Raw genomic sequence first — 12,303 nt, forward strand, 5'->3', positions numbered from 1 at the left:
CAAACTGGAATGCTATTTGGCCCTAAATAGAGAGAAAGTACACAAGTGGCAAAATACCTGGCCACTGTGACTGACCGAAAATTAAGGAAAACTTGTGACTTTCCACAAAGTGACTCAGTGAGCCAGTCAGCGAGCATAGCCTTGCTATTGAGAGAGGCCTCTGTAGGCAGACCTGGCTCTCAAGATAAGACGGGCCATGTGCACACTGCCCACAAAATGAGGTGGAAACTGAGCTGCACTTCCTAACCTGCCAAATATACGACTGTATTAAAGACACATATTTCCCTCAAATTACACAGACACACAAAGAATTTGAAAACATCGAATTTTGATAAACTCCCATATATATTAGGTCAAATACCACAGTGTGTCATCACAGCAGCAAGATTTTGTGACCTGTTGCCACAAGAAAAGGGCAACCGGTGAAGAACACACACCATTGTAAATACAACCCATATTTATGTTGATACACATCCCCTTTAGTGCTTCAATTACTATCACATTGTTTAAAAACTACATAGCCATGATATGACATTTTAATTTCTCTATTCCTTTTAAACTTTTGTGAGTGTAATGTTTACTGTTCATTTCAGATTGTTTATTACACTTTTCTTTATTATCTATTTATTTTTGCTTTGGCAAATGTAAACATATGTTTTCCATGCCAATAAAGCTCCTTTTGAATTGAACTGAATGTTTTCCTCTGGCTTGTGACGATGGGTCTATTCATTACACCGATGATGTATCGAAACGTTTCGTCTGTTGCCAAATGGAAATGTTTCGCAATGAAAAAACAAGATTTTCTATTGGACAAATCCATGTAGGTCCCTCCGCGTTTAGTTCTGTTTGCTCTGTTTACTTCCGTTTGGTTCTCAAACTGTAATTGTTTTCTGTTGCATAAAGCGTAATGAATTCACCCAATGACCATCCCACAAAAATGTTTTTTAAAAAGTGTGACCATCCTTACATCCCACAGACAGAGGTCACTCATTCACCACTAGCTACTCTGCTACAATGTATCCATTTCATACTGTATGTCGAGGATGAAGCTACAGGTCAACACTGAGTATACAAAACATTAAGAACACCTGCTCTTCCAATGACACAGACAGACCAGGTGAATTCAGGTGAACGCTACGATCCCTTATTGACGTCACTTGTTAAATCCACTTCAAATCAGTGTAGAGATGAAGGGGAGGAGACCTGGTTAAAGAAGGGGTTTTATGCCTTGAGACAACTGAGACTTGGATTGTGTATGTGTGCCATTCAGAGGGTGAATGGGCAAGACCAACTATTTCAGTGCCTTTGAACAGGGTATGGTAGTAGGTACCAGGCTCACTGGTTTGTGTCAATACCTGCAACATTGCTGTTTTTTTTTTTTTTTTTACACTCAATGGTTTCCTGTGTGTATCAAGAATGGTCCACCACCCAAAGGACATCCACACAACTGTGGGATGCGTTGGAGTCAACATTTGTCAGCATCCCTGTGGAACGCTTACAACCCATTTCGTTACACCCGCAATAACATCTGATAAATATGTGTATGTGACCAATACGATTTGATTTGAACACCTTGTAGAGCCCATGCCCTTATGAATTGAGGCTGTTCTCAGGGCGAAAGGGGGAGGTGTTCCTAATGTTTAGTATACTCAGTGTATACCTCAGTGGGACGAACCATTGCACAGGAAAGTAGCCCATCTTTGGTAGAAAGTAATGACCCGTGTGCAGGTACTGTAGGTAAGGGTAGCCATATTGATGGATGAAAAATATCTTAGCAGAACAAACATTCTTGATGCTCCTTTGATACAGACAGTCCCCCACCAATCACTGAAAGAGCTTTGTCATCCCACTAATTCATCTGACTATATGAGTCAATTGCAGATAACAGGTTGTAAAAAATGTTGTACAGCTAGTCAAATGACTCGTAAGTTCATAACTGAAACCAAAAGTCTCATATGCGTTATCAGCTTTCAACGCACCACACTGACTTTTAGAGGCTGAATCAGGTATTAGTTTCTTAAAATGTCTCTGCATTTTATCGAGGTTTTTGGAGATATTCTCATATTTAATAATCATCTATTTATTTCTGTTGAATGTGAACAGGTTGAGAGCAGACTTGAGTGAAACCATGCAGAGAGAGACTCTGACGATCATTCTCCTTTTACTCTGTGGTAATTCTCCTTTTACTCTGTGGTAGTTCTCCTTTTACTCTGTGGTAATTCTCCTTTTACTCTGTGGTAATTCCACGTTTACTCTGTGGTAATTCCACTTTTACTCTGTGGTAATTCTCCTTTTACTCTGTGGAAATTCCACTTTTACTCTGTGGTAATTCCACTTTTACTCTGTGGCAATTCTCCTTTTACTCTGTGGTAATTCCACTTTTACTCTGTGGTAATTCTCCTTTTACTCTGTGGTAATTCCACTTTTACTCTGTGGTAATTCTCCTTTTACTCTGTGGTAATTCCACTTTTACTCTGTGGTAATTCCACTTTTACTCTGTGGCAATTCTCCTTTTACTCTGTGGTAATTCCACTTTTACTCTGTGGTAATTCTCCTTTTACTCTGTGGTAATTCCACTTTTACTCTGTGGTAATTCTCCTTTTACTCTGTGGAAATTCCACTTTTACTCTGTGGTAATTCCACTTTTACTCTGTGGCAATTCTCCTTTTACTCTGTGGTAATTCCACTTTTACTCTGTGGTAATTCTCCTTTTACTCTGTGGTAATTCCACTTTTACTCTGTGGTAATTCTCCTTTTACTCTGTGGTAATTCCACTTTTACTCTGTGGTAATTCTCCTTTTACTCTGTGGTAATTCCACTTTTACTCTGTGGTAATTCCACTTTTACTCTGTGGCAATTCTCCTTTTACTCTGTGGTAATTCCACTTTTACTCTGTGGTAATTCTCCTTTTACTCTGTGGTAATTCCACTTTTACTCTGTGGTAATTCTCCTTTTACTCTGTGGAAATTCCACTTTTACTCTGTGGTAATTCCACTTTTACTCTGTGGCAATTCTCCTTTTACTCTGTGGTAATTCCACTTTTACTCTGTGGTAATTCTCCTTTTACTCTGTGGTAATTCCACTTTTACTCTGTGGTAATTCTCCTTTTACTCTGTGGTAATTCCACGTTTACTCTGTGGTAATTCCACTTTTACTCTGTGGTAATTCTCCTTTTACTCTGTGGAAATTCCACTTTTACTCTGTGGTAATTCCACTTTTACTCTGTGGCAATTCTCCTTTTACTCTGTGGTAATTCCACTTTTACTCTGTGGTAATTCTCCTTTTACTCTGTGGTAATTCCACTTTTACTCTGTGGTAATTCCACTTTTACTCTGTGGTAATTCTCCTTTTACTCTGTGGTAATTCCACTTTTACTCTGTGGTAATTCTCCTTTTACTCTGTGGTAATTCCACGTTTACTCTGTGGTAATTCCACTTTTACTCTGTGGTAATTCTCCTTTTACTCTGTGGAAATTCCACTTTTACTCTGTGGTAATTCCACTTTTACTCTGTGGCAATTCTCCTTTTACTCTGTGGTAATTCCACTTTTACTCTGTGGTAATTCTCCTTTTACTCTGTGGTAATTCCACTTTTACTCTGTGGTAATTCCACTTTTACTCTGTGGTAATTCTCCTTTTACTCTGTGGTAATTCCACTTTTACTCTGTGGTAATTCCACTTTTACTCTGTGGTAATTCTCCTTTTACTCTGTGGTAATTCCACTTTTACTCTGTGGTAATTCCACTTTTACTCTGTGGTAATTCTCCTTTTACTCTGTGGTAATTCCACTTTTACTCTGTGGTAATTCTCCTTTTACTCTGTGGTAATTCCACTTTTACTCTGTGGTAATTCTCCCTTTACTCTGTGGTAATTCCACTTTTACTCTGTGGTAATTCCACTTTTACTCTGTGGTAATTCCACTTTTACTCTGTGGTAATTCCACTTTTACTCTGTGGTAATTCTCCTTTTACTCTGTGGTAATTCTCCTTTTACTCTGTGGAAATTCCACTTTTACTCTGTGGTAATTCTCCTTTTACTCTGTGGTAATTCCATTTTTACTCTGTGGTAATTCCACTTTTACTCAGTGGAAATTCCACTTTTACTCTGTGGTAATTCTCCTTTTACTCTGTGGTAATTCCACTTTTACTCTGTGGTAATTCCACTTTTACTTTAATAGTATTGTGAATAAGGCTATTACAGTGTTTACAATGTAACATTGGGCATAACGGCTTTATCTATTGAATCTGAATTATACTAAACATGAAGAAACATGAACTGTTATGTGGTTGAGGTTTTGAACAGTGTTACTTTGCCATCTCAAACAGCACTAAATCTCTCTTACTGTCACTCAAAAGTTAAAGAGAAAATGATCATGAATGTTATTACCATGTTACACATATAACAAACTCATTATTTCCTTCCTTCTCTAGCTGGGCTTCCAGGTGACTGTGGAGTAATAGAGTTTCCCGTACTCCATTCTGATATAACCGGTAAACAACAGTATCCTTATTGGATGAGTGCCAGTCTGTTTCTAATGTGGGACCAGGCTAATTCATTTTATTCCCCGTGTACACTAAAGCATATGCTAGTTTAATTCAATTGTGTTGTCATCAATCTGTTGATATATATATATATATATATACATATATATTTCAGGCTGTATGAAAATGACATGTGCCAGGAGAATCAATGCCTGTGTGGACACACATGGACAGGCCCCCACAGAACAGCTCAAAGGTGAGGAGGACAAAATGTCAGATGTTTTGGTTATAATACATTTATACATCATGGATTAGATCATCTTGAGGTTTTATATATATCCTAAAGTATATACGTCAGCCTCAAAGTCTTTTCACCATGCATTATCAAAACAACGATATAATAATACTATATTTATTTATTTTATTATTACATTTTTTTTCTCCCCAAAAATCAAAACTGATGTCTTTAGGTCTTTTTTTCAATCATTATTACTGCTAACCAACCTGTTTTTCTGTTGCAGGTTGTGTTGTCCACAAATGTAGGAAAATCACCAACCGCTGTGTAGATCAGTTCTTACAACAGTACCTACCCCTGTTATGTGAGTTAAGTTCATTACAGTTTAGTACTATTACAGTGAAATGATTCATTACAGTTTAGTATTATTACAGTTAAATGATTCATTACAGTTTAGTATTATTACAGTGAAATGATTCATTACAGTTAAGTATTATTACAGTGAAATGATTCATTACAGTTTAATATTATTACAGTGAAATGATTCATTACAGTTTAGTATTATTACAGTGAAATGATTCATTACAGTTTAGTATTATTACAGTTAAATGATTCATTACAGTTTAGTATTATTACAGTGAAATGATTCATTACAGTTTAGTATTATTACAGTGTAATGATTCATTACAGTTTAGTATTATTACAGTGAAATGATTCATTACAGTTTAGTACTATTACAGTGACATGATTCATTACAGTTTAGTATTATTACAGTGAAATGATTCATTACAGTTTAGTATTATTACAGTGAAATGATTCATTACAGTTTAGTATTATTACAGTGAAATTATTAATTACAGTTTAGTACTATTACAGTGAAATTATTAATTACAGTTTAGTATTATTACAGTGAAATGATTCATTACAGTTTAGTATTATTACAGTGAAATGATTCATTACAGTTTAGTATTATTACAGTGAAATGATTCATTACAGTTTAGTATTATTACAGTGTAATGATTCATTACAGTTTAGTATTATTACAGTGAAATGATTCATTACAGTTTAGTATTATTACAGTGTAATGATTCATTACAGTTTAGTATTATTACAGTGAAATGATTCATTACAGTTTAGTATTATTACAGTGTAATGATTCATTACAGTTTAATATTATTACAGTGAAATTATTAATTACAGTTTAGTATTATTACAGTGAAATTATTAATTACAGTTTAGTATTATTACAGTGAAATGATTCATTACAGTTTAGTATTATTACAGTGAAATTATGAATTACAGTTTAGTATTATTACAGTGAAATGATTCATTACAGTTTAGTACTATTACAGTGAAATGATTCATTGCAGTTTAGTATTATTACAGTGAAATGATTCATTACAGTTTAGTATTATTACAGTGAAATGATTCATTACAGTTTAGTATTATTACAGTGAAATGATTCATTACAGTTTAGTATTATTACAGTGAAATGATTCATTACAGTTTAATATTATTACAGTGAAATGATTCATTACAGTTTAGTATTATTACAGTGAAATGATTCATTACAGTTTAATATTATTACAGTGAAATGATTCATTACAGTTTAGTATTATTACAGTGAAATGATTCATTACAGTTTAATATTATTACAGTGTAATGATTCATTACAGTTTAGTATTATTACAGTGAAATGATTCATTACAGTTTAATGTTATTACAGTGTAATGATTCCCTCCTCTAACTATGAGAACTGTGTTTTCTAGTGGCACAAAATCCAAAAGTTGCCTCAATTGTCGAACCAAATGCTGGTATGTATCAACATTTTTTCATTCTAATGACAATGGGTCTTTTAAGACAGGGACAGAAATGATTCTAAACTATAGGGGGATGTGAATTTCTTTCATTGACTGAGTTCTCTGTTTGTGTCAACGTAGAGCTTTTCATGGCTGAAATGACAGATGCTTATCTTGAATGCTGGCTTAGGATGACAGACTCCGAAGTCGGAGGTGAGGCAATGTTCAGCATACTTATTTTTCCACCATAATTTGCAAATAAATTCATAAAAAATCCTACAATGTGATTTTTCTGGATTTTCTTTCCTCATTTTGTCTGTCATAGTTGAAGTGTACCTATGATGAAAATTACAGGCCTCTCTCATCTTTTTAAGTGGGAGAACTTGCACAATTGGTGGCTGACTAAATACTTGTTTGCCCCACTGTATATATATATATATATAGTGTATCTGTTTTTAAGTGATGGTTTGTTTGTATACAGTATACTGTATCTGTTGTTATGTAATGGTCTTTGTGTGTATATATATACACTGTATCTGCTTTTAAGTGATGGTCTGTTTATATACAGTATACTGTATCTGTTGTTAAGTGTGTTTGTGTACTCTATATTCGCAGAGGTGATCATTGATTTAAGTCAGTCTTTCTCTTGCAGGTTGTTTTATGGGCAGACTCATTGATAAGGCACAGCCGTTCATTACCCCGTTGTTTGCAATGATCTTTGATGATCCAGGTCAGACTTATTATCACCTTAAAAAGTGATATTTCACATTTTAAGTTTTACCTCCTAGAGTGGTGTGGTGTTGATTCATCCCTACAGTTCTGAAGTCCAATCCGCCTGCTATTTATCAAGTTGCTGAAGAGAAATGTGAAAATTAGTACCTAGACAACAAGGTATTCTATGAGTCCTTAGACAACAAGCTATTCTATAAGTACTTAGACAACAAGCTATTCTATAAGTACATAGACAACAAGCTATTCTATAAGTACTTAGACAACAAGCTATTATATAAGTACTTAGATAAAAAGGTTTTCTGGGGGTACTTAGAAAACAAGGTATTCAATAAGTACTTAGACAACAAGGTATTCTATGAGTACTTAGACAACAAGGTATTCTATGAGTACTTAGACAACAAGGTATTCTATGAGTACTTAGACAACAAGGTATTCTATAAGTACTTAGACAACAAGGTATTCTATGAGTACTTAGACAACAAGGTATTCTATAAGTACATAGACAACAAGGTATTCTATAAGTACTTCGACAACAAGGTATTCTATGAGTACTTAGACAACAAGCTATTCTATAAATACTTAGACAACAAGGTATTATATAAGTACTTAGACAACAAGGTATTATATAAGTACTTGGATAACAAGGCATTCTGCAGGTACTTCGATAACAAGGTATTCTATGAGTACTTAGACAACAGGGTATTCTGGGGGTACTTAGACAAGGTATTCTATAAGTACTTTGAAAACAAGGTATTCTATAAGTATTTAGACAGCAGTATTTTATACAAGTACTTAGAAAACAAGATATTCTATGAATACTTAGACAATAAGGTATTCTATAAGTACTTTGAAAACAAGGTATTCTATAAGTATTTAGACAGCAGTATTTTATACAAGTACTTAGAAAACAAGATATTCTATGAATACTTAGACAATAAGGTATTTTATAAGTACTTAGACAACAATATATTCTGTAAGTACTTAGACAACAGGATATTCTATAATTTTCATATATTAAATCTGATCGCTATATATTCCATATTTTCAGTTGCTGTGAGCTGTTGGCTCTACCATGCTTTGAAAGGAATGGTAAGCTGCTATGGTCAGCTAGATGACAACTACATCAAGGAACTGAGTAAGGCAGATATCATATAATTTAGATCATTACACAATTGTATTTAAAAATGTTTACATAAATGTACACATACGAAATGTTCATGTACAGTCCCTTCAGAAACTATTCATACCCCCTTGACTTATTCCACATTTTGTTGTGTTACAGCCTGAATTCAAAATGGATTTCATAGATTTTTTAAAATTGTTTAAAAAAACTTTGTAGAAGTATTGGCAGTGATTAACTTTGGCAGTGATTACAGCTGTGAGTCTTCCTGGGTAAGTCTCTAAGAGCTTTCCACACCTGGATTGTGAAACAGTTGCCCATTATTATTTTCAAAATTCTTCAAGCTTTGTCAAATTTGTTGTTGATCATTTATAGACAACACTTTTCAGGTCTCTGCCATAGATTTTCAAGTAGATTTAAGTCAAAAACTGTAACTCGTCCACTCAGGAACATTCACTGTATTCTTGGTAAGCAACTCGAGTGTTTTAGGTTATTATCCTGCTCAAAGGTGAATTAATCTCCCAGTGTCTGGTGGAAAGCAGAATGAATCAGGTTTTCCTCTAAGATTTTGCCTGTGCTTAATTATTACAAGCATACCCATAACATGATGCAGCCACCACTATGCTTGAAAATAATGAGAGTGGTACTCAGAGTAATGTGTTGTATTGGATTTGACCCAAACATAACACTTTGTATTCAAGGCAAAAAGTGAATTGCTTTGCCACATTTTTTGCAGTTTTACTTTAGTGCCCTGTTGCAAACAGGATGCATGTTTTGGAATATTTTTTATTCTGTACAGGCTTCCTTGTTTTCACTCTGTCAATTAGGTTAGTGTTGTGGAGTAACTACAATGTTGGTGATCCATCCTCAGTTTTCTCCTCTATCACAGCCATTAAACTTTGTAACTGTTTTAAAATCACCATTGGCGTCATGGTGAAATCCCTGAGAAGTTTCCTTCCTCTCTGGCAACTAAGTTAGGAAGGACGCCTGTATGTTTGTAGTGACTGCCTGTATGTTTGTAGTGACTGGGTGTATTGATACACCATCAAAGTGTAATTAATAACTTCACCATGCTCAAAGGGATATTCATTGTCTGCTTTTTTTTTATACCTATCTACCAATAGTTTCCTTTCTTTAAGAGGCACTGGAAAACCTCCCTGGTCTTTGTGGTTGAATCTGTGTTTGAAATTCTCATGCTCGACTGAAGGTCTTTATACAGTAGATAATTGTATTTGTGGGGTACAGAGATGAGGTAGTCATTCAAAAATCATGCTAAACACCATTAATTAATATTATTGAGTTCATGTAACTTGTGACTTGTTAAGCAAATGTTTACTCCTGAACTTATGTAGGCTTGCCATAACAAAGGGGTTGAATACTTATTGACTCAAGATATCACAGCTTAAAATGTTCAATGAATTTGTAAAAATATCGGGGGAAAAAAATCACAAAATAATATTGAAATCATTCCACTTTGACATAATGTGATGTGTGTAGGCCAGTGACACAACATCTCAATTGAATTCATTTTAAATTCAGGCTGTAACTTATTAAAATGTGGGAAAAGCCAAGGGGTATGTGTCACGTTCGTCATAACGAGGAGACCAAGTGCTATGAATACATTCTTTATTTACGCGAAGAACACTAAACAAACTAACACAATAACAAAACGAATATGAAGCTATAACACGAGTGCTGACAAGCAACTAGACATAGACAATAACCCACAAAACCAAAAATGGTAAATGGCTACCTAAATATGATCCCCAATCAGAGACAACGATAAACAGCTGTCTCTGATTGGGAACCAATTCAGGCCACCATAGACCGACATATACCTAGACATACTAAAACCCCATAGATATACAAAAACCCTAGACAGGAAAAAACACCTAGACAATACAAAAACTAAACCAACCACCCCTCGTCACACCCTGACCTAACCAAGATAATAAAGAAAAGAAAGATAACTAAAGGTCAGGGCGTGGCAGTGTGAATACATTCTGAAGGCGCTGTAGATTTCCTTGGATTGTTTGGCTCTTCTATTGAATTTAGATTCGTTTCTGTCTGATTGTAAGACGACTGAGTACCCTACCAATTCTCCCACCATTTTGTTTTTCCAACAGAAATAAGGGCAGAGAGAGAGATGAAAGACAATATGTTACGTAAGTAAAATGACCGTATTATTTTAAGTCTACACTGAGTGTACAAAACATTAGGAACACCTGCTCTTTCCATGACACAGACTGACCAGGTGAATCCAGGTGAAAGCTATGATCCCTTATTGATGTCACTTGTTAAATCCACTTCAATCAGTGTAGATGAAGAGGAAGAGACAGGTTTAAAGAAGGATTTTTAAAGCCTCGAATCAATTGAGACATGGATTGTGTATGTGTGAATTGACAAGCCAAAAATATTTCAGTTCCTTTGACCAGGGTATGGTAGTAGTTGCCAGCCGCAGCAGTTTGAGTTTTGAGCTTTGTGAGCAGTATGGTGTTGAACGCTGAGCTCTAGTCAATTTGAGTCAACATGGGCCAGTATCCCTGTGGACTGCTTTCGAAACCCCTTGCCTCCACGGGCCTGGGGCCAGGGGCTTCAGCCCCGGTAAGGTGATGCATTAACCTGGCCCTGCTTGTAGAGTCCATGCCCCTGACAAATTGAGTCTGTTCTGAGGACAAAAGGGGGGTGCAACTCAATATTAGGACAGTGTTCCTAATGTTTTGTCCACTCTGCGTATTTATTTAAGACGACACTGTGATAATAGTTCAAGTTTTCAGATATTACTATTGTTGATAGTTGTATCACTTCATCACTTGTAAATTATGATGCATATATTTTCACACGTTAAAGTTGTCTCTTGGAATCAGCAAGGTTTCTGTCTTTGCGGTAGGTTATATGACATGCATGAGCAAACCTATGAAAAACTGGAACTGGTGTAAAGGACTCTTTGATGATCTTCTTGGTAAGTAATTATAGTGTAAAAATAAAAATAAACATTAAGATGGCTAGAAATGAAGACCCCAGAAGACGGGGAGATGTTTCTACTTTTTGAAGTATAAGTAGTTTGAATACAATTAGTCTACCGGTTAATTAAATGCTGTCAATTTTTTTTACTGTGGTTTACTCTAGCTTCATCACCAAAGAGTAAACGACAGTACAAAGGTAAGTCAATAATAAACAACTTGTCCTGTGCATGATATAAGTTCACGTTTAACAGGGTTTCCCTCGCCACTGAAACCTATCCCTTAAATATTTTTATTTTTTTCCCCCCTCAAGACTTCCTCATCTGTTCAATCCACAGTGGGATTACTGCAACAGCGAAATGCTAAAACTTGTTTTACGAGGTAATACTCTTTCTTATGAGGAAATTTATTACATTTTCCTTGGCAAAATGTATTAATTTGTGTTGTTTTTTTCTTGGTTTGTTTTAGGGGACGGTTATGCATTTGCAGGTTTCCAAAGCAAAAGGTGACCAGTAGAAACATGACCAAAAAAAATAATGAATAACATATTTTGAATGAATCATCCACAAACACAAGAGTTTGATTATACCTTGAAAATCATTATTTTGTTTTATCTTTAACATTTTGAAACGATTATATGTAAAGCACTAATACTGTCTTTTATTACATAGACAATGAATAAACATATAAATCACAATTAAATGTTCAACTTTGGATACAAAACACACATGGGATTGTTTTTCAAATCCACAACAATGACTTTACAGTGTTTGCAACCCACTGTATTTAAAGTGTCCACAGTATTTTAGTGTCCACATTATTCTGCAGTGTCCACAGTATTAGTGTCCACAGTATTTGTGTCCACAGTATTTTACAGTGTCTAGAGTATTTTAGTGTCCACATTATTCTAGTGTCCACAGTATTTGTGTCCACAGTATTTTACAGTGTCTAGAGTATTTTAGTGTCCACATTATT

General features: G+C 35.0%; 1 protein-coding gene across 1 annotated transcript; it reads left to right on the top strand.

Moving 5' to 3' along the window:
* The first annotated feature begins 1,921 nt into the window (after positions 1 to 1,921).
* On the top strand, positions 1,922 to 12,055 carry LOC109869489 (uncharacterized). The gene is made up of 14 exons (XM_020459678.2): positions 1,922 to 2,006; positions 2,104 to 2,171; positions 4,429 to 4,488; positions 4,655 to 4,735; positions 5,001 to 5,078; positions 6,484 to 6,528; positions 6,655 to 6,726; positions 7,166 to 7,243; positions 8,294 to 8,380; positions 10,492 to 10,530; positions 11,256 to 11,327; positions 11,495 to 11,527; positions 11,642 to 11,709; positions 11,797 to 12,055. The coding sequence occupies exons 2-13, from the start codon at positions 2,129 to 2,131 to the stop codon at positions 11,692 to 11,694; spliced, it is 741 nt and encodes a 246-aa protein (XP_020315267.1). The 5' UTR covers positions 1,922 to 2,006; positions 2,104 to 2,128; the 3' UTR covers positions 11,695 to 11,709; positions 11,797 to 12,055.
* The last annotated feature ends 248 nt before the right edge of the window (positions 12,056 to 12,303 follow it).

Source organism: Oncorhynchus kisutch, linkage group LG24, assembly GCF_002021735.2.
Source record: "Oncorhynchus kisutch isolate 150728-3 linkage group LG24, Okis_V2, whole genome shotgun sequence".
NCBI lineage: Eukaryota > Metazoa > Chordata > Actinopteri > Salmoniformes > Salmonidae > Oncorhynchus > Oncorhynchus kisutch.